This window comes from Psammomys obesus, unplaced genomic scaffold (genome assembly GCF_907164565.1).
Source record: "Psammomys obesus unplaced genomic scaffold, mPsaObe1.curated_primary_1811, whole genome shotgun sequence".
Lineage (NCBI taxonomy): Eukaryota > Metazoa > Chordata > Mammalia > Rodentia > Muridae > Psammomys > Psammomys obesus.
The window spans coordinates 1,584,589-1,607,832 of NW_026592510.1; the positions used below are offsets into that span (position 1 = coordinate 1,584,589).

The following is a 23,244-nucleotide window of genomic DNA, read 5'->3' on the forward strand; positions in this document are numbered from 1 at the left end:
TTTTCTGAGACAGTTTACATCTTGCTGTGTAAACTTGGCTGGCCTGAAATCCACAGAGGTCTCTCCCTGCCTCATCCTCCCTCATGCTGGGATTAAAGGCTTGGACTACCACAGCTGGCTTTTTTTTTTTTTTTTAATATATAAAACAGAATGTGTTTGTCTTTTAAACTTTATTTATTTATTCTTATTTTTTTTCCTTTTTAGTTGTTGTTGGGTGTTTTGTTTTGTTTTGTTTTTTTCCTTCAAGACAGGCTGTCCTGGAACTCACTCTGTAGACCAGGCTGGTCTCGAACGCAGAGATCCACCTGCCTCTGCCTCCCAAGTGCTGAGATTAAAGGTGTGCACCACCACTACCCAGCAATCTTTCAGATTTGAAAACTCTTCTTTTAAAAGGGATTAAAGAAATATTTTATGTATGAAGACCTATCAAAATTTGGACATAGATTTTTGGATTGGGTACTTTTTTCCCACTGGTGCTGAGCATCCAACACTGGACCTTGTGTGTGTTAGGCAAGCACCCTAGCACTGAGCTTTATACCCAGCCTAAGGAATATCCTGTTAAACTTGGCAAAACTTTAAAGTATATTATAGTAATTATGACAGTACTTTCTATTAGAATTGTTTACTTGTTTTTTTTTTTCTTACTTTAAGCCTATCTTGATAAGTTTTAATTTATTTTTCCATGTCTTATACATTCCTAAATCAAGTACTGCCAGGTTTTGATAAGTGTAATGATGATAGCATTGGATTACAAAGCCTATGGTTCAGACAGAACACTAAAAATGTGTTTTGAGTAATAGTTGACTTAGGTCTAATTGCTTAACTTTCTCTTTTAGGACTTGAATGCTGTTGCTTTCAGGTTTAAAGATAAAGAGAGACCACGAGGCTATACATCAAAGATTGCTGGAAAGTTGCATGTGAGTTGATTTTCCTCTTCTCAGTAGTGTGTTGAGACTTTCAGGTCCTCCATATGTTACTGTCAGTACGGCACAAATGATGCAAAATTGGGACTCAGAGAACTTCAGACATCTTAGCACTGGGCAACATTTGACAACAAGATGTGTATAGAATGCTACTGCTCCTTATCGTAAAAATTACTTTCTGAGGTATTTTCATCACATAGGTGTCTTAGTTAGAGTTTTATTGTTGTGAAGAGACACCATGACCAAGGAACTCTTATTAAAGAAAGCATTTAATTGGGGCAGGCTTTTAGTTCAGAGATTTAGTCCATTATCGACATGGCAGGAAGTATGGAAACCTACAGCCAGACAGTGCTGGAAAAGTAGCTGAAAGTGCTACATCCAGATCCTTAGGTAGCAGGAAGAGAGAGACTGGGCCTACCTTGAGCATTTGAGACCTCAGGAGTCCACCCCAGTGGCACACTCCTCTAACCCGGCCACACTTAATAGTGCTGTGGGCCATTTTCATTCACACCACCACAGTGGGGTTTTACTGATTGGCTTCGTCTTTCAGTTCTTCAGCATCTGTCAGGTGTTCCCTTGTGAACATTTTATATCATCTCCTTTCCCCATGTCCCTTGTTACTGCTTTAGTCTGAGCTGTCATTCTTACTCTTGCTACTATTACAGTCTCCACAATAGTTTACTTTTCTAGCTTCAATGTTTTTGTTTGTTTGTTTGTTTTTTGCTTTAGGCATACATCTTAAAATTATTCATTTTATTTTGTGGTGTTAAGATTAAACTCGAAAGTTTTATGCATGCTAGGCAAGTTCTCTAAGGCTGAGCTCTACTTCCAACCCCTCAGTGAGTTTTAAACACTAAATTCAGATTCTTTATTATCTGTTTAAAATCCTCCTGATGGTCTTCCCTTAGCATTGTTGTAAAATCCAGACCATCCTTGGCCTACGAGTTAATCTGAGAGGCCGTGCTCTCTGGCTCTCCAGCCTCCCTCTCCATTCCCGTTCTGTTCTGGCTGTGCTAGCTTTGTCTAATTTTCACACATTAATCCTGCTCCTCTCCCTTTCATAGCAATAGAGATTGCTATGCCCTTTCACAGGGTAGCTGGGCTCCAGGCCTCACGCCCTTTTTTTTTTTTTTTTTTTCACTTTTGTTTTTATTGTCTTGAACACTCTCACTGAGTCACTCTGGTCGTGAGCTCACTTTGTAGCTCTGGCAGGCTTTGAACTGCAGTTCTCCTGCCTCAGCCTCCTGGCTGTCATGACAGGCCTGCACCGTCAGGCCTGGCCGTTCCTTTTGTTGTTCGTGTAGGGCCTTTGCACTTGCTGTTGTCTATACATGGCGCTTGTCCCTGGAGTTTGCATCTCCCTATCAGAGATGGTTTTCAGGAAGTCCTTCCGTGGCATCCCAAACTGAAACAATGGCCCTGCCTCTGACTCTCTTACTTCCTTCACAGGACCTGTTATTAATATGGCACCATTTGTTTGTTGTGCCAGTTAGAATACATGTTCCCTGGAGAGCAGGGACTTCTGCCCTTTGCCCTCAGTACCTGAAGTAGTAGCTAGCAATATTGAAAAATTAAAAAGCTATTCAATAAAGTTCTCACAATGAAGCAATCTGCCTCAGTATTTCAGAAATTACTTTTACAGTTTATAGGAGCCAGAATATTTCTTTCTACAGGTTTTGTTAATGTTTGATTTCTTTCATCAAAATTTGAGAGAAAATAGTTTATAAAAGTGTGTGCACTGTATATTAAAAATTCTGTGTCAGTATTTCATTGTCAATCTTTCTTCATTGCCAAGTATCACTTTTTAACCAGAAATATTGTATTTTTCCTCAAACAAAGTATGAGAGCCAGGTGTAGTGACTGAGGCGTGTAAGAGGCTGAGGTATGATGCATGCTAAGTCCTAGGGTAGCCTGGGCTATAGAAAAGGATCCTGCTTCCACACCCCACCGAAACCAAATTCTTTTAGTCTCAGCAATCTAAGTGTATGTGAAGATTGACGGTGTGCTTGGAATCATCGTTTATGAGACTCAAGGGCCAGCCTAGTGTGCACGAGGTCCTGCTGCAGCCCCAGCATTGCAAAAGAGACGTAGGGAACAGAGCAACAGGGCCACAGAATGTTTGCTAACTGCAGGAAAGGGCATATAAATAAATAAACTTAATATGTTAGAAACCTGCTTATATTCATAAACTCTGTGGTGACCTTCAAATATTAACTATTTGTATTTTCCTGTTTCAAAGTATTACCCCCTAGATGGAGTGCTCACAGCTGAGTATTTACTGGAAGAATTTAGACCTGATTTGATAGAAATGGTTCTTGATAAACTCAGACCAGAAAATGTCCGGTGAGTCATCCGCAGATTTTACTGTTACATACTAATTTTTTCTCATGGTTGGAATCTAAAAATTCATGATTGTGAACAAAACACCAACACCTTTTTTTTTTTTTTTTTTGGCTTATTTTCTTTTGAGACAGGATCTCCCTGTGTAGCCTTGGGTGGCCTGGAGTTCACTGTGTAGACTAGACTGGCCTTAAACTCACAGTTGCTTGCCTCTGTGCCTCTGTTTTCAGAGTGCTGGGACTGAAAGTGTGCACCAGCCTTCTAGGCCTTTGAACCCTTTACATTCAGCCCTCCTGTACGCTTATGTTCTTGTAGCAGGTAAATGGAGGGGTCCCCCTCTCCACCAGGTGAGGGCCACAGTCATGGATGAGCAGGTGTCCGCTTACCCACCACAGCTCTGACACTGTCCACGTGGAGCTGGGATTCAGCTGAGTATTTTGTTTAGGGATGAAATGGAGAAAATTTTCAGATTAGTACAGCTCATTATCAAACTTTGGTAAGTGCTAATATAATTCATTAATTCTTGGTTAAAAAGTTTATCAAGTGTCAAAGTTTAGAAATCTTTCCTGATGAAAATAAGTTATGAGATCACACAGAAATTAAATCTCTGTTTTTTATATATCCAGTCAAAACAAATTACAGTACATTTTGTGTCCAGTTTCTTTGTTTTTAAGATTTACTTTGATTTAATTTATACCTGTCTTGATGTGGTACCTGCCACATGTGTTTGGGTGCCCTTAGAAGTCACAGGTGGGTGTGAGTCACCCAGTGGGGTGCTGGGAACTGAATTTAGGCCCTCTGGAGGAGCAAGTGCTCTTAACTGGGCCGTCTTTCCAGCGCTGTTTTGTTTTCTAAAAGAGGCACTCTCAGTTTATAGCCCTGGCTTGCCTGCAAATTGCTATAAAAATCAGGCTGGCTTCAAAGCTGGCTGGATCCTTCCACCTCTGCCTCCTAAGAGCCAGAATTACAGGCGTGCACAACCATGCCAGTCTTTGTTTGTTTGAGACACTCTCACATAGTCCAGGCTGGACGTCACCTCACTGTAGCTGAGGATAACCCTGAACTCCTCCTCCCAGGTACTGAGAATACAGGTGTGCACCACGCTGGCTCCCAGGCGGTCTCGTGCCAGTGTTCCATAGTTGTCTAATCCCTAATTGCTCAATATCTGATTAGAATATGGAAAATCTTACTCAAAAACTAGACGTTAAAGAAGCCAAGATCCGTGGGCTAATCACTCCCCTCCGACAGCAGTGACTTCAGCTGCAGATAATTTTACTTAAAGACTAAAGATTGGAAAAGTCAGGAACTTTCCTTTCTTGTCAGCAAATAATAGGGAAAGTTGACAATTAAATACTAATGTAACTGAAGTTGCTCATTCCTACACGGGATGAGGTAGAGTGGATCCAGATGCTGTAAATGATGCAGCAGAGGTGCAGGCTGTGAGGTCAGTCTCCCAGACTCAGCTGCCTTTCTGTACATAGCAACACAGAACATGGGGAAGTTAGAGTATTTATGAAAACAACAAAACGTAAGATACTTAGGAATTTAGTCAAAAGTAAACAAGACCTCCACACAGAAATTACAAAACATCTAGATGCAGTAGAAAGTCTGAGATCAGCCTGGGCTGGATAGTGAATTTGAGGTCAGCCTGGGCTAAATAGCAAGACCCCATTTCAAAAAGCAAACAGTTAAAAGAATATACAGGACCCCAAAATGCATCAGCAAGTAAGCATGCTTGTCATGCAAGCCTGGCGACCTGAATTTGGTCCTAGAACACACATTATGGTGGAAGAAAAAAAAAAACCCAACTCCACAAAGTTGGACAGTTGTATGCACAATGTAGCATACATACATGGCATGCACGAACACACACACACACACACACACACACACACACACAGGAAAAATTGTGATTGAATAGTAATCTTTGCTGTGTAAAGTCAGCACCAACATTTTTAGGAGTGAATGTGTTGGAGCCTCTGCTTTACTTTAGGTTAAATTGCACGTTTCTAAATTTGAGATCTTTTGCAATCAGTCTCAGAATCTCCTGTTCCCTCAGGAACAGAAAAGTGTTTTTCCTATAGATTCTGTGATTGCTGTCACTGTCACTTGGGCAACTCACAAAGAAGTGCAGAACAGTCCTGCAGAACTAAGGAATCTTGCCAGCTGCCAGGCAAGAACTATATTGCCCGAAGGTACAATGACTCTTTAAATCCCATTGAAACAAGTTTAACATTACATCGAGGAAAGAAAACCCTCAGAACACAGAGAATGTGAGAGGTTATTTAATGTGGCCCATCAGTGTGCTGCTCTTACGCTGTATCACCTAAGTAATTTCCATCCTCAGTCTAAATTCCTCTAATGACAGGGAACTCTTTCAGTATTAAGGTAGATAAATCCCCTTTCAATGTTGATACTATTTGCTGGTCCGTGGGTATTGCCTGTTTCTACTTCTTCATCATTACTCACCTCCTTGTGCCTATCAGTTGGTGTGCTTATTATATTCCATCACAGTGTGGCAAGAACATCTTTGCTGTGTGCCTAGTTGTTACTCATGATAAACGCTCTCAGGGCCTGTCTTCTTGTCTGTTTCTTGGCCTAACCGTTGACTGAAATTCTGTCAGTAGTCCATGCTTATCCCACCAGTTTATTGTTTCCAGGTTCCATTCTTTTCTCTTTTTAAACACACAAGTATTTGCCCGTGTCTAGTGTTCTGCCTCTTTTCATATCCTCCAGCCTTTCCAAAAGAGGATGAGCAGTGGCCGTAGGGTTTGTTGCTTCCTTGTGTGCAGACATGTGTGGCCAGTGCCTGGAGATGTGACAGCATCAGCACTGACCACTTAGGCTGGGCATCAGCTTTCCTGTTTCAGTGCAGCTGCACAGTGTAAACGCCTGGAGTTTTCCAGAGAGAGTAAAAGAGCGTCGTCTCCTAACAGGATTAGTTAGCAGTTTGCCTTAAGTCATGCATTCTCCTAAGTATGAGTTTCCTCTAGATAAGAACTGTGTTTATCTTTATAGAATTCAAGCCGGTGTTGTAAGAGTTCAAGAAAAGTTGCCTACATTTTCCTCAAGCTTTTAGCCTCATTTTTCTTCTTCCTTGCTTGATTCCTTCTTAGTTTAAGAAACACATTTGGGGCTAGAGTGAGGCATCAGTGTTTAAGAAGACAGACAGACAGACAGACAGACACACACACACACTTTGGCACTTTTTATAAGCCTGGGTTTCTTTAGCACTTGTTTTTTGCTGTTATTTGTTGTTTTTTAATTCAATAAAGTGTTAGTTTGTTTTGCACTTTTCCCCTTTTGTGTATATCTTTTAAAGATCTAATTTAAGGGGATGAGGTTGAGGCTTAGTGGTAATACATGTACTTAGCATGTGCAGGGCCCTGGGTTTAATCCCAGCACCAGAAATAAACAAAAAATCTAATTTGTTGTGAAAATGTAGAGTTCTACTAGTGGAAGAATAGAGTTAAATCTAATTTGATTCTTCTTTGAAAAAAAAAAAAAACAATAGTGAAACTGAAGCCTGGAAAGGCAAAATGATTGGCTAATTCACATCTTCACTGTGACTTTGGCAAGATTTCAAAGAACATGAGTCAGAGTATCCACCACACACATGCAGGTTTCTACTTGCTGGGCATCCCGTAGAGTAATTTACTCCTCACAGTTACATATGGAGCCCTTTCCATTCTTCAATTGTTGTCTTCTTTTTCTCTCAGGCATTATTTGCAAAAGTCTATGAGAAGTCACTCCCTGGAAACCATAATGTCCTTTAATAGCTGTAGTTAGGAAACCTTTTGTTTCCAGGTGGGTCCCAACCAGCTTCCTGAACATGGTTTTGCCTGAATATGGAATGCAGTCAGCCTGCAATTCTAGCCTACTCCCTGCCCCCTTTATTAAAATAGAAACAAAAGAGCTCCAAGAGAAGCCACTAGAATCAGAGACCCTCTCATTTACACAGTCAGGAGTCTGCTGTGGATCTTTATATCTGTTCCCATCTGCTGTAGGAGGAAGTCTCTCTAATGGCTGAGTAAGATACCAATCTGTGAGTATAGCAGAATGTCATTAGGGACATTTTATTGTCACTCTTTTTAAATATTTTTAAGAGGTCAGTAGTATTTAGTTTTGCACTACGTCCGTCTCTGGGTTATCTAGACTCTGGTTCTTGGTCACCCAGGTAGTGTCAGGTATGGATTCTTGGGCCAATCAAATCAGACGTCAGTTGGTTACTGCCACAAGGTCTGTGCCACCATTGCCCTAGCATATTTTACAGGTTGGATAGATTGTAGATCAAACGCTCTATGGTTGGGTTGATGTTTACTTTTCTCTTTTGATGGCCTGCAGAGTACATTTCCATGTTGTAGATACTAGACTGTGGAGGTGATGGTCCATGTAGGCACCAGCTCTATCTCTCCATGTTGTCTTCATCAATGGGGCCTTGCTGACTGTTTGTGGAGAGCAACCTACTGTCTTGGCAACAGCCTGCATTGTTTGGGGATTTCCATGGGACCCTTTTGGACAACAATTTAATTGGATGAAACCCAGCACTGGAAGCTTTGTTTAGTGACAGAATGGCCAGGATGGTTTCCGTCTCCCTCATCATTTGGAGACTTTATTAGGATTGCCTTCAAATATTGTAGCAAACCATATTGCTCTTCAAATGCTCTTGAGTTCTAGCTGTCTCTCCCCTTGTTCCCTTCCTTGAGTCCCATCTCCTCTCCCCCTTCCCACCTGATTCTCCCATCCTCTAACCCATCATTGAGGGTGGGCATGTGCTTACCATGGAGTGCTTATGTAGATCAGAGGACAACTTTATGGAGTCAGTTATCCTGCTTCCTCATGGGTCCCAGGGATCAATTCAGGCTTGTGCAGCACATGCTTCCACCTGCTTGAGATACCTTACAGATCCATAGGGTATGAGAATTGTCAGCATACACCATTTCCTTGTGGACAGCATAACAGAAATCTTTCATCTCCTAAACTCTGATTCTCGTGTTTTTGTGGAATATGTTTCTTCTTATTTAGCTTGTCTTCTGGAATTGGTAGTAATCGGTGATAGGTAGGCCAGTCCAGATTGGCAGGTGGGAAGTGGAACTGATTAGTGTCTGCCTCAAAGAAAGTTGATGAGATCAAGCACAGTTGTTCTTCAGAATGAACAAAAAATAGAAGGTAATTCAGACAGTTAGCCTTTGCTGTTTGGGAAGTCCACCATGGAGTGTGGGATGGAGATCATGGTTCTGCAGCTGGAAAAATGGCCTGGTTTGTTAGAGCCTATGTAAGTGACAGGTGGCCATGGCAGCCCACTTGTCTTCCAGCCTTGGAAGACAGAGGCAGCAATCTGGCAATCCCCAGGCAATCTGGCCCGGGAGGCTAACAGTATTGGTGAGCTCTGGGTTTGACTGAGAGACTCTGCCTCAGTGAATAAAGTAGAAGAGCATTGAGGATTGGCCCGGGAGGCTAACAGTATTGGTGAGCTCTGGGTTTGATTGAGAGACCCTGCCTCAGTGAATAAAGTAGAGAAGAGCATTGAGGACAATTCCCAACATCAACTTCAGATTGCCACATTTAAGCATGTCCCCCCAACACACACACATGATATGTGAAAGTAGAAGAAGAAATGGAGACTCTGAAAGGGAAGATACTGAGTAGAGGGTGTTTTGGTGGCAGCACTGGGCATGCAGCTGTGAGGGCAACATTCAGAGGCTCCAGAAGAATACCTGAGAGGGCAGCAAGTAAGTGCTGTCCTAGGCCTACTTATTTGAGTTGGACTGTAAGAGAGAAGCAGAACTGACTGACTTCGTGCTAACCCAGCCAAGCGAGTTGAACTTCCCAACTTAAAAGGTTCAAAACAGGCTTCATCCCAGGGTGGGGCTGAGTATGCTGGTGGAAATGTAATGATTTCAATTTAGAGAGATAAGAGACAGGTGAGACAGAAGTGTCTCTGACATTGCTCCTCAGGAAGAGCTTACAGAATTTGCTGATAAAAAGCTTTCGTCACTCTTCTCTCCTTTTTCCTCCTGGTGCCCGAGGTCAAACCCACAGCATCTCTCATGGTAGGCAAGTGCTCTACTGTTGACCTACATCTTCAGCCCAGTGACTCTTAAAATAGTCTTTGTCTTTGGGCATTTGTCTCTGCCTTCCATCCATGTAATAGTTAATTTTCCTTTGTTGTGCCAGAGTGCCATGGCCAGGGCAACTTACAGAAGGAAGAGTTTATTTGGCTTATGGTTCCAGAAGCATAAGGGACCATCATGGCAGCAAGCAGCTGGCACGGCAGTAGGAACAGGAAGTGGAGAGCTCACATCATGAACCACAAGAATGGAGGAGAGGGCAAACTAGAAATGCCATGAATCTTTTAGTATTTCTAAACCCACTTCCTCCAGCAAGGTTACACTTCCTACACCTACCTAAATAGGTCTCCCAACTAGGGACCAAGCACCCGATGCCCAAGACTATAGAGGACATTAAAACATCAGATTGCTTGACTATTCCCATTTGTATTCTCTTCTAAGTAGTTTCTGGTATCTCATTAAAGATAGCTCTTAATAGGCCAGAAGATGGTCATTTCTCCTTGTTCTCCTCTTCCCTAGCAGCAGGAAGACCAGTGTGCTTGGAGTAGATAAATTTGTTGTTAGTTTCTGATAGGAAAAGAAGGCTAAGAGAGCCAACCAGTGGTGGTGTATGCCTTTAGTCCCAGCACTTGGGAGACAAAGGCAGATGGATCTCTGTGAGTTCAAGGTAGCTTGGTCTACAGAGTGGGTTCCAGGACAGTTGGGTCTTCAGGGAAAAACAAAAAATAAGAAAACAAACAAACAAACCCCCCACACACACACACAGAACAGAAACCTAACAAGTTAGTACAGGTTTATGGGGGGAAGGGAGAGCCTTGAACTTTTAATTCTGTGCAAAGGATTGAACCCACAGCCTCATGCCTGTTAGGCGTGTGTTCCACACTGAGTCACACTCCAGCCCACATTTGAAGTCTGTATGATCACAAGATGGACCCACGTTCTTAGCCATTACTCTTAACTCTGAGCCTGAACTATTTCTTAACAACTTTGGTTTTGTTGCTGTTATTTTTCTTGAGACAGGTTCTAACTGTGTAGCTCTGGCTGCCACTCCCAACTCATGGTGCTTCCACCTCAGCTGGGATTACAAACAGGTGCCACATCCCTGTTCCCTCTTCTAATTTTTCCCTGGCTGTTCTTTTAAATTAGTCAGTGGTGGCTGGATGGTGGTGGCTGCAGCACACACTTTTAATCCCAGCACTTGGGAGGCAGTGGCAGGCAGATCTCTGTGAGTTCCAGGCCAGCCTGGTCTGCAGAATGAGTTCAGGACAGCTGAGGCTATTACACAGAGAAACCCTGTCTCAAAAAACAACAACAACAAAAAAACCCTTAAGTCAGTAGCATACCTAGATGAATATCTCCTGTAGCAGTCTTTTCACACTAAGAACAATGGGCTGTGAACAAAGGAGAGTGGGGCTGTGCCCAGAAACCTGTGCTTGGGTTTGTGCTGCCTTCTGATTGGGTTTTAAGAGGTCTGAGGTGGTAATTTTTGTCATCTTGACACACCTGAGGAAAGGGAACCTCCGCTGAGAAAATGCCTCTATCAGACTGGCCTATAGTCAGGTCGGCGGGCCATCTTCTTGACTAACGTTGATGTGTGTGAGTGTCTGGCCCACTGAGCAGTGGTTCTGAGCTGTGTTTAAAAAGCAAGCTGAGAGAGCCATGAGGCACAAGCTTGTAAGCAGCATTCCTCCATGGTTCTGCTTTCATTTCTGTGCTCCAGTTCCTGCCCTGATGTCCCTCAATGAAGGACTGACCTGTAAGATGAAATAAGCCCTTTCTTCCCCAGTGTGCTTTTGGTTCTGGTGTTTACTACAGCAACAGAAAGCAAACCAGGGCAAGGCCCAACCCATTCTTGGACATTATCTACATTTTTATGGGTCAGGGTCTATATATACATGTATCATGAGTCTACAGGCTTGTTTCTGTTTGCTCTTTCCATCTGTCTCTAGGGTGGCAATAGTTTCCAAATCATTTGAAGGGAAAACTGACCGCACAGAGCAGTGGTATGGAACCCAGTACACGCAAGAAGCTATACCAGAGGAAGTCATTCAGGTAGGCTTAAGTCTCTTGTGAATAAGTCTGAGCTGTGAGGAACCATGAGTTCCCTCGATCCTTCAATGTAGGTCCCCGGGTGTGGAGAGTGGTAGTCCACCGTTGTCCTCACAGTCCTGGGAAAAGTAGAAGAGGAGCTAGGGAGCCTGAGGGTGGAGTTTTACATGATGTGATGTGCTCTGGCACCTTCCCATGTGTTTATCAGACTACCTAGGGCTGCAACGTAGACCCCAGCTTCATGCATCCAAGCTCTGAAGTGTGGTGAACGCAGAGTGCATGGCACCAGGAAGGCAGGAGACGAGGAAGTAGGGGACATGGAAGCCAGATGCAGGCTGCAGAGCTGGCAGTGCTGCTGCGGTCCTGGCCAGGATCCACACTGGTTTTACCTTTTAGTAGCGTTATATTTTGCCCTCATTGTCTGATTACTTTTTGTCAACATGAGAGAATTGTGATTTACTTCCAACCAGTTGTGTTTAGACTGCATTTTACCACATTTGTCAGTGGTTGAGGCATTGCTAAGCTACCTAGAATCTTTTTCTTTCTTGCCTTGTTGGCTGTGGACCCTTGAGTTTGGGTCTATTACTCAAAAGTACCCGGAAACCTGACAAGTAATGAACTTTTCTTCTTCTTTTTTTTAAAATTTAATTTTTATTTCATGTACTTTGGTGTTCTGCCTTGCATGCATGTCTGTGTGAGGGTTCCAGACCCCCAGGAACTGGAGTTACAGACAGTTGTGAGCTGTCATGTAGGTGCTGAATCTTCTGGAAGAGCAGCCAGCGCACATAACTGCTTAGCCATCTCTCCAGCCCAAACCATTTTTTTCAATGACAAGAAAATAATTTTTTTTAAAATTTTTATTTATTGTGTATGCATTGTATATAGAGGTCTGAGGAGAACTTTGTGTGGTCCTTTCTCTCCTTTTACCTACATCTCGGGTTCCAGGGATGGAGCTCAAGTGTCTGCCCAGCCTGGTGTGATCAGTGAAGAAAGGAAAAAAAAAAAGTCACTGATGCTTAGGGATCTCTGACATTGGGATGCCCTCCAGGGTATGACTAAATCCATATTCCTAAACTGAAGGAAATGTAATCTTTCTTCAGTCAGTGCTGGGCTGAAATAACCTGAAAACACGGAGAACCTCCCGTTTATCAAATAATGACTATAACAGCCTGTCCTGGAGAGTTCTTAAGTTTGTCTGGAAGTTCAGCAGTGAGGGGATCTGCTGTGTGTTCCCTGGTCTTAGAGCAGCCTTTCTAGCTTAAAAACTCTGGTCAATGCTCTACTGTCCCCATGCCAAAAGACCATAAGTGTGGACACAGAAATCGAACTGCAGCGCCTGCAAAGCTGTGACATGTCAGCAAGGTAACAAATGACTGAATCCAGAATTATTGGCCCTTGCTTGCCCTTTTTGGGTTTTTAATGATAAAAAGTCATTTAGCTGTGAGCCTGGCCCTTTAACAGCCAGTAAAAAGGGTTCAACAACCAAAGGCCTGTTTTCTGTCCCACTTAGCTGCTGGAACCAGTTCATGTCCTTGTCTTGAATCACTGGCTTACCTAGCAGTTTGCGTGTCTTCTGGAAGGAATATGGACTAGGGCTTCAGCACTGAAGTGATGGATGGTGAGGGTCCTCAGGGGGTAAAGGCACCTGCTACCAAGACTCAGGTTCAATCCCCAGAACCCAGAGCATTGATTCCTGCAGGCTGTCCTCTGACCTCCACGCAGGCATCGTGGGCTGGGTGCAGCTGCACACAAAATAAACAAATAAGTGGACAAACTAAAAGTACTGAAGTGAAAGAAGCCCCATTAGCCTGGCGTTTGGGCCATAAATGAAGGCAACAGCAGAACTGAAAGTATGGGCTTAAGTAATCCTTTGTAGATGGTTAGTGTTTAGAGAGCTAGAGTAGATAGGGACCCATCAGATTCTCTGTGTTCCAAGAACTCAGGTTTTTCTTTAAGCAGCTGATTAGAAGCTTCAGAAAGGAGAGAGGGGAAGTAGATGTAAAATCTCTTAGAACCAGAAAGGTAAACTAAAATTGCATGAAAATCCTTCAGTAGGGGCTGGAGAGATGGATCAGTGGTTAAGAGCATGGTCTGTTCTTCCAAAGGACCCGGGTTCAATTCCCAGCACCCACGTGGCAGCTCACAACTGTCTGTAACCTCAATTCCAAGGGACCTGACACCCTCACACTAATGCACGTAAAATAGTAAAATTAAATAAATTAAAAAAAAAAAAGAAAAGAAAATCCATCAGTAGATTCTGCTGGTAGCCCCTTTATGTACGATGGGAGAATGTTTCTTCTGCTTTGCTTACAGATTGAGCAACGTCTTCGTTTGTTTGTTGTTTTGAGAGGGGTTCTCATTATCCAGCCCTGGCTGGCTGAGAAGTCAGTCAGGCTGGTGTCTAACTGGGCATCCTCCTGCCTCTGCCTCTCCAGCACTGGGATTACAGGTGTGGCCCACTATCCTCAGATAACACTAGTCCTTGCTTTGCACAATGATGTTGCAGATCAAACCAGGGTTTGTATGTCTAACTCTTGAGTTATGTCAGTAATTTTATGTATGTGTATTTTCTCATTCATCTAGAAGTGGCAAAATGCCGAGTTGAATGGGAAATTTAAACTCCCAACAAAGAATGAATTTATTCCTACAAATTTTGAGATTTTGTCATTAGAAAAAGATGCAACACCATACCCTGCTCTTATTAAGGTAATATGTTAAATCTGTGGTTTGTTTGATTGTTTATGCATGATGGGGAGGTGTGTCTTATGTTACCCAACTCTTGAGGGTCAAGGGATCCTCTTGCCTCAGCCCCTGAATCTCTTGTTCTGCACGTCAGACCTATTACATGGAGAAATAGATAGAGATAATTTCTTATGATTGGAACTTTGTTCACTTAGGATTTGTCACACCCTAAGAGATGATAGAAAGCTGTGAAAGAATACAAAAAATACTGTGAAGTTAAAAATGCAACCACAAACAAAACTATTATACAACATAGACCCTAGAGAATTGCTTTGCTGCAGAAAAGTGAAGTCAGGGCGCTAGCTGTGAGCCTGTTGAAAGGTGCCAGGCTCTCGTGCCTATCCGCAGAAGACTTAGTAAAGAAGCAGGTTGTGCCGCATCACACAAGGTGGTGAGAGGAGCCAGCCTGAAGCCCAGGAGAAGCCTGTCCAAGGGAAGCTGTTGGACGTACTGCCCTAGATCTAAAGGTTCTAATTACAGCACAGTGGTTTCGTGGACCTCCTGGAGTTAAGAGTCTGGGCAGGGTGACTGAGACCCCCCTTTCATAATTTTTTTTTCCAGATCATTACTTCACACCTTGGATAAAGCATGTAGAAAAGTTGCAGCATATTCCTGGTTCTAAACTTACAAACTGCAACTCATGACTGTAGACGCTGCCTTCCGTGGTTTTTATCTTCAAATGATCTAGCATCCAGATGAAGTTGATAAGACTCGATTAGGAGCTTGAAGTTTAGTTTATCCTAAGCAACCAGGTTATTAGCGAGGCACCTGCTTTTCTTCTAAGACGGCTGTACTGAATTATTACGTTAAGCAGAGGAGAAACTTCTCGTTGCCTCTTTTTGGGTGGAGGTGCTGGAGACTGGAGCCAGGGCTGAGCTCTGAGTCAGGCACACGTTCTGCTGTTGCACTGCACTCCTGCTCTTTACCTGTCCGTTTGCACAGTTCTGCAGCTTGAACCCAGGGCCTTGCAAGGCTAGGCAAGAACTCTGCTGCTAAGCTATGTCCCTGGTCCTTGTGTTCTGAGACGGGGTCTTAACCACAGAGCTCAGGCTGGCCTTGCACCCAGTGTAGCTGAGACTAGCCTCATCAGCGCCCCCTAGCAGTCCAAATGCTGGCTTTGCATTTGGGCTCCCGTGCCTGGCTGGGCTGTTTTAAATGTTTTGTTAGAGGAAAGCGGTAGGCACATGAACCCATTTATACCTCTTAACAGAATTTCAAAGTTTAAAATGAACATTTGGGAGCATTCCTGGTATAGAATGAGTGAAGTTAGTTAAGGTGTTATTAGATCGTTCATCTCTACGGCAGCATGACAAATTATTCTAAAAACTTAGCAGCTTGAAAATCACAAACATCTTTAGGGGACGGAGAGGGTTGGCTCCCCTCTGTCGCAGGGGCTGGCAGTCTTCTCTCTGTTCCGCTGCTGACCTGGGTGCTCCCAGGTTGTGGAGCACGTTCTCCAGAAGAGTGCCCTTTGCCCCCTCACCTTGAAGAGTGCTTTGAGTGGATACCTCTATGGAACGGATCTCTGTTTCCTTAACCAAAGTGTTTTTCTCTGTCTCAGGATACAGCCATGAGTAAGCTGTGGTTCAAACAAGACGATAAATTTTTCTTGCCGAAAGCTTGTCTCAACTTTGAATTTTTCAGGTATGTAGCTGAATTTAGCCATACAACTTAGAAAACCAGTAATTACATTTTTGTTGAGTTTTCTGTTCTTAAGCATCCATATCTTGAAATAATAAGGATTAGATGTCTCCTAGGGAAGAAAGGGCTGTGAAGAAGTGCTGAGAACCTTGCATTAATGAGTATACCTTTGCTAGAGTGATCATGTTAGCTCTTAGTAGAAAGTCTTCTTAACCATCAGGATTTGGAAATCTGGAGATTTATTAACAAAAGAGGTAATAATTGAAATGTTTTTGTTGGTTCATTTTTTTTTCCAGTTCTTAAAACTTGCCCAGGGATGTACATGCGTGCCTGGGTGTCTGTGTGTGCTTGTATATGTGCCCAGGATCTGTGCATGTGTGTGTTTGTACACATACACATGAATGTGTTTACACACACAGAGAAGAGGGAGATAGGGTTTCCTCATGGCCTTTTAGAGAAGGCCGTGCATGGAGCCTTCTAACAATTACGAAATTGAACTCAAGGAAGAATCTTCACGTGCTAGGTAAACCTTCAGAGGAGCATATAACCTCAATAAAGGCCTTGAACTGGGATTACCAACCTGCAGTTTTCACACTCCCGGTCCTCGGACGTGTGTGCATTTCATGGTGAAATGTCGGTGGCTGTAAACAGCTTCATCTTAGAACACTTTAGAATAGTGTCAAGGAACACGCAGGCTGGCTCTTCTCCTGTCTTAGCCTTAATGTTGGGATTCAGATGCTCACCACCACACCTGGCTCCTACTGTAATTTCACATTTCTAAAATTCAGTGGCTTTTCAAAAATGAATTTGTCATGAAACAGTGTTCAGTGTGATAAACTTCTTTGAGTTTTACAGTATTCAAATGACAGGACCTGAAATTAAAGAGATACTTTAAATGTTTTGGAAAAGAAAATCTCTAAATAGGAAATTAATGTTTCACAAACAAATATGTTAAGATTATAGAGAGATGCATAGTGTTCCAAATTATTAGATGTACAGGTTTCCTAACCTTTTTTTTAATTTCTTGGGTAGTGGGGAGTGAACATATGTATGTTTGGTTTGGTGTTTATAAGATTTTCCGTGTTTATTTATATGTATGTGTGTATGTCTTTATACACATGTGTGTAGGTTCCCCTGGAGGCCAGAGAGGTGTTGAATCCTCTGCAGGTATGAGTCGTTGTAAGCCTCGTGGCATAGATGTAGGAACTGAACTTGGGGCCTCTGGAAGAGCAGCAGGGAGTTCTTAACCTCTGACCCATTTTGGGGGCTCCTAGTTTAGTTTTTTGAGACAAAGTCTCACCTTAGCCAAACTGCCCTGGAACTCAACTTGAAGCCCCTATACTGGTCTCAGATTCATGATAATCGCCCTGCCTTAGCCTTCCAAGGGCTGAGATTACAGGAGGACAGGGTCAATAGTCCATGTAGCTTGTCCCCATTTCCCTTTTGGTTGCTGGGATTGTGTTTATGGGTGTTAATTTCTTTACAGCACCTTTCGAGAAACTAAAGTTCTTCCTCTGAACTGTTGAGCAAAGATTCATCTCCCTAAAGAATCATTGTTGGTTTTATCATACATTTGAATAGAAATTATAAGCAGGGTGTGGTGGCCCATGCCTTTAGTCCCAGCACTCCAGGAGGCAGAGAGCTCTCAGTGTGAGGCTAGCCCGATCTGCAAATCGATGTCCAGGACAGCTAGGGCTACACAGAGAAACCTAGAAACCTTGAAAAACTAGAGAGAGAGAGAGAGAGAGAGAGAGAGAGAGAGAGAGAGAAAGAAGGAAACTGTACGTGTGTTGTTTATATCCTTTTCACCTTTTCAGAAATACGATTAAGTTATGTATACTTAGTCAGTTTAAGACCCTGTGAACCATATGTATAATGCATTTGAGCCAAAATTTACATATTCCAGTGGAATCATGACATTGTTTTAGGCCTCCTCTAGTGCTCTAGCACACAGTTATATGACCTGGTATTTTAGAACACTTGTGTTTCTCTTCTCAGCTTGAACCATATGGCATTGAACCCCTGATCCTGACCCTCCTGACTTTCAGGCTGATGAAACTCCAGTTGTCCATGAACTGACTTTGTCATGGCCCTACTTTTGTTTTGATGTTTTTTTCTCTCTCTCTTTTTCTCTCTTTCTCTCTCTCTCTCTGTCTGTGTGTGTGTGTGTGTGTATGTAAGAACAACGCCTTAAGTTTAAAGCTGCCTAAAGAGGATTTGTCATTGCATACAGTGCTATAAGAAAATAAAGATCAGAGAGATGTCTCAGCAGGTAAAGGTATCACCAAGCCTGACAACCTGAGTTCAGTCCTTGGGACTCACATGGTAGGAGAGAACCGACTACCACAAGTTGACCTAGGAATCTTCTATGCATGCCATATAATAGACAATAAATGTATGTACAAATAGATAAACATATGTAGTAGATGATGGTTTTTTCTCTTTGGTTTTAATTTTCCTAGCGCCTAAGCCTTTTTCTGTAGTTTTGCCTTATTACTAGCTTGGATAAAATAGTTGTCATTACTGTCCCCACACCAATGTGTGATGCAGTGCGTGAGGTCACTGCGCTCCAAACAGAATAAAGCACATTCCATAGGTCTGGGGCAGTAGTCTGGAAAGTGCTACTGTCTACCTGCCAGATCTCCCTGTGGCTTGTCTCCCTGCGTGCATTGGGGGCAGGCCCAGCTGTTATCACCATGGCCTGATTAACCATCTAATGGATTGATTTTAGATCCCTGCCTCCTCTGCCCTCCATTTTTCACTCCTTTTTCCCATAACCCTACCACCACCTGGTATTTCAGATTTAAGTTTATTACTTGTGTCTTTCAGTTAACTATAAGCCCTGAGCATTCAGGGATTTTGCCTGAGTTATTCCTCATCTGCTCTTAGTGCCTAGAGAGGAGCCGTGTAGGTGCTGAGAAGCGTGTAATCACACATAATGTTGAATTCATGGCTCTTTCCTTGGTGCTGATAAGGGTGAGCAGTATTTTATAGTAAGCAAGAAGGTTGTTTTACTTTTCTTTGAACCCCAAGCTCTGCTGCTGCCAACCCAGGTACCCTGAGGGAAATAGCTTTCTGCCTGAGAGATGGAAAGTTGGTATCTCGTTCTATTTAGTTGTTATATGCTGTTATTCATCTCTTCTCTTTTCCTACACTCCCACATAAGTATTTTGCTGTTGTATTTTTTTTTTCTAACTCTAGCTGCAGTTATATGATAAACTTCATGCTCCAGCAATGCTCTACTGCTAACAATGTCACACTTCTTTTCCGTCTTTCTCTTTTACGGACATACAGTTAGAGCCCACAAGTTTTCCAGTCTCATATTTCTGTACTCCAAGAGTGTAGCTTGTTTGAAGAGAGACATGCGGATGCTGGATCAGCTCAGCCAGCCATACCTCCTCCCAGCAGCTGAAGGATAGCTGCGCAGTTTACCTTCTCATACTCTCCCCTGCCCTTCCTTCCTGTCCTGTCCGTTCTCCTACACCACCTGACACGATTACTTCTCTCTCCACTGCCTCCAGCGCACACCCATAGCATACTTCTGGTATCCTCTTTCTTAGACCCTTTTTCTCCTCATGACAAAAAGAAGCAGATTAAAAAATTCAACTGTGTACCCAGGAAATTATATAAACTAATATTCAGTTTCTTGACCCATCTCAAGAGGCCACAGCACAGCAGAAAGTAATAAATCAGCTCTTTTATTGTCAACATTTTCTTCCAGCCCATTTGCTTATGTGGACCCCTTGCACTGTAACATGGCCTATTTGTACCTTGAGCTCCTCAAAGACTCACTCAACGAGTATGCATATGCAGCAGAGCTAGCAGGCCTGAGCTATGACCTCCAAAATACCATCTATGGGATGTATGTAAGTACCCATGCCTTAGAGCCTTCCACTCATCAACATTTTTTATATTGATTTGATGGAAGCACTTTTAACTGTGGGTATGAGTTTAATTTCTTAAAAAAAAAAAATCTTTCTGGCGTATCATATTTTCTCTTTATTTAATTAAGTGATCTTTTATCCTAACATTCCACTGTGTACCATTCATAGTATGCAGAGTTTCCTCGAGTTTTTTTTTTTTTTAACATCTTTCATCAGAATGTCACATTTTTCTCCTCGAACAAAATTGTGCCCGATGTAGGTTTAGCCCTCATCCATTCTGTATCTGAAATCTTGAGCTTCAGAGAAACAGAATGAAGTCATCTCTTTGTAAACCGTGAGGCTGGCCTAGCCTGTTCCGTAGATGTCAGATCACGAGGCTGCATATCCATACTCTTGTCATGTCTCCCCACTGCCATGTCACCGCGTGAGGTATCAGAGCATCTGTTTTGTTTTTCTTTTCGTTAGTCGCTACCTTTATGCTGATCCTCTCCATTGCAACATGACATACCTGTTTATCAGGTTACTGAAGGATGATTTAAAAGAGTATACATATGCAGCACGCCTGTCAGGCTTGAGCTATGCCATTGCGTCAGGGATGAATGCAATACTTGTAAGTAAAGTGCCAACCAAAGAGAAGGCACCACGCTGCTGAGGCTTTCTCTCGAGCTTGGGCCAACTCTTAACTTCTGCATCCTTCAGCAGGAAGGTTGATGGTTTTCATCCTTGCACCTTTCATGTGACTGAAAGCCTCAAATTAGTATTAGCCCGCTAATAAATGACTGGGGAAACTCAGTGCACCTTGTGTACATGTATGTGTGCTACATGTGTGTGCATGTTCTTTCTGAGATGTTTAACATACTAATCTTAAAAGCATGTTTGTCTGCTCATGTGTTTGAGTCCTTTTCTAGTTACGAGTAAAAGCTACTTGTTATTACTGCGGTGCTTAAATTTTACTAATACATAAGCATCTTTTAGTTCTATGGACAGTAGTAGAGAGTTCCTGTGTTCAGAGCTACCTGGCAGTTTATTTTGTGGCACGTTTCATTAACTGTTTTACATGTGTTATACCTGCATCCTACCCTTGATGATATCTCACCTTCAAATTATCTATTTAGTGGCACGCATTCATCCTCATGGGTCTTGAAAGCACAAGTTTAGTAACAACTGAGATGAGAGCATGTCCCAAAATTTCACGCAAAAAGTTTTAAAATTGCATTTATTTTTCAGTAGTGTTTCTTTTTCTTTTGACCAAAATTATTTTCAGGTAGCTATTGTTTAATGTGTAAGAATTCATATAGTCTAACCATTCTCAGACTGCAGATTGAGACTCAAAGATCAAAATTAGCTACAAGTATAGAAGTAATAGTTTTCCCCTGGTGGCTTTTAGCAGCATGTTAGAATTCTAATAGTTGTAGCAGTTCATATGGTATTCAGCATGCTTTCTGTGGCCAAGGGCCCTTGCTCCAGCTGTGGTTCTTGCCTGTCATTCCTCACAGGGTAGTTCTTGCAGCATATCCTGTATTTTCCCAGGTGCTGCACACAGAGACGCAATCGCAGCCTTTGCCCTTCCTTGCCTTCTGAATGCGAGGCTCTCCAAGGCTGTTAAAGTAAATGATTCTAAGGCGAAACCCTCATAGTATGTACAATGTATTTTCCCTACAGATTTATTTGCCACTGGCATTTAGAACATCAGCAGAACTCACAAATAAGCAGGTAGTTAGGTAGTGAAGATTGTGGTTCCTTGCTGAATAACACTGAATCAGAGCAGTAGTAGGCTATGAAATGTAAAATTAGGGCTTCCTGATTTTTCCAAAGATGATTTTCCCCCCCTTAGAGGAGGCAGGAAATTGAAACAGGGTCTCCGCACACAGACAGCGTGGCTAGCCTGGAATGGGCTGTGAGTAAGCCAGACTGGCCTAAGACATGGGACTTGCTCTTTCCCAGTTACAGCCCGCCAGAGCTGATCATTTAACTATTTCTAAACCACTTTGGAATGTGTCCAACAGCTAGGTAACAGTCCCCTGAGATTTTTTTCCTTCTTACTTCGTTCATAAAAGTATTAGTTCTGCTATTCATTCGATATTCTGAAGATAAAATTCAGGAGCCCCAGGTGTTTGTTGCTCCATGGTGGAGCATATACTTAGCATGACCTGGAGTTCTGTCTCCAACACCAGAAAGAAAAAGATAAAACTTGAAACTCATTCTGTAATTGAGTTTGATGTAGTGAGAACACGATTGCCACCATATGGTAGGTTGCCACTATAGTTTTAGCATCAGGTGAGTTTACCTACTGTTGACTTTATTTGGGGAAGGATGTTGTTTAATATAAAGACGATTATTAAGCTTATTGAGTTTCTTGTTTTCTTTTCTACTTAATATACCTAGTATTGGGATTTTTGAAAGTGTTTTTAGAATCAAGCTTAAGATATAGTTATTGAATGCTTTTAAAGAGTTTTAATACCCTCAACTTTTTTTTAGCTCTCAGTGAAAGGTTACAATGACAAACAGCCAATTTTGCTAAAGAAGATTACCGAAAAAATGGCCACTTTTGAGATTGATAACAAAAGATTTGAAATTATCAAAGAGGCGGTAAGTCTTATATATAGGATGTTTCCATACTTTTTATTAATTCAGTTATATTACCATATTTTTTAAATTATTTATTTTTGTTTTGTGCATTGATGTTTTGCCTTTATACATGTCTGTGTGAGGGTGTCAGATTCCCAGGAACTGGAGTTAACAGATAGTTGTGAGCTGCCATGTGGGTGCTGGGAATCGAACCCTGGGTTCTCTGGAAAAGCAGCCAGTCCTCTTAACCACTGAGCCATCTCTGTAGCTCTTATATTATCATATTATAAAAATTGCTAATAATGGAAAGAGGATGTAAAGAAGCATTCATGATTCTGATGGCGTTATCTCGCCTCAACTTTGATAAATCCTGTATCTGCTCGGAGAACCGAGCCCTAACCCCTAGTATACACATGCCCGACTGTGAGCTTCCAAAGCTGCTACAGCTGCAGGACTGACAGGGGAGGCTCTGGTGGCGGTGAGAGAGTCTTTATAGTTTTCACCCCAGCCTTCCTCGCAGACAAATGTGTGCTGTTTAGAAAGAGCACTGCCTGCCGAAAGAACGCTCTTACTTTACAGCACGGCCTTTAGGGGTGCTGTGTCTTCCGCTGAAATCCATGTCCTTTTTGGCTCAATAGAGGAAGCACAGAATGGATAGCTGCTCACAAAGATGACCTTCACTCACATGCTGGAATGAAATGTCAGTTTTCAGTTGAGCATCCGGTAGCTGCTCCCCATGTCACTGCTCACAGAGACCTTGGAGATGTGCAGTGTCCCAGGATCCCCTGCAGAGTAGGCCTGCCAGGTGTTAGATGTGTGTCAGAGGTGAATATGTGGCTTGGGCAATGAAAATGCATGCCCTTTAGTTTAACAATCAGAGAAGGATAGGTGCTGTTCCTAATTAGATAGAAGAGAAAGCAGTTCTCTTTCCTTCAGTTCCAGCTATGCAGAATTACTGTGAGAAGAAGTTGGATTGTAGCTGACTTTTTAATTGATGTTGAAAATTAATGAGCCCATGTTTCCCTT

At 42.5% G+C, this 23,244-nt stretch overlaps 1 protein-coding gene across 2 annotated transcripts in view; it reads left to right on the forward strand.

Moving 5' to 3' along the window:
- Ide (insulin degrading enzyme) overlaps window positions 1-23,244 on the forward strand; it is a 118,096-nt gene that overhangs the window by 75,345 nt on the left and 19,507 nt on the right. For both annotated transcript variants that reach the window (XM_055613814.1, XM_055613813.1), the window contains 7 exons: window positions 837-917; window positions 3,163-3,266; window positions 11,284-11,386; window positions 13,967-14,089; window positions 15,687-15,769; window positions 19,488-19,632; window positions 22,129-22,239. In XM_055613814.1, coding sequence (XP_055469789.1) covers window positions 837-917; window positions 3,163-3,266; window positions 11,284-11,386; window positions 13,967-14,089; window positions 15,687-15,769; window positions 19,488-19,632; window positions 22,129-22,239 — 750 coding nt within the window. The remainder of the gene's footprint in view (window positions 1-836; window positions 918-3,162; window positions 3,267-11,283; window positions 11,387-13,966; window positions 14,090-15,686; window positions 15,770-19,487; window positions 19,633-22,128; window positions 22,240-23,244) is intronic.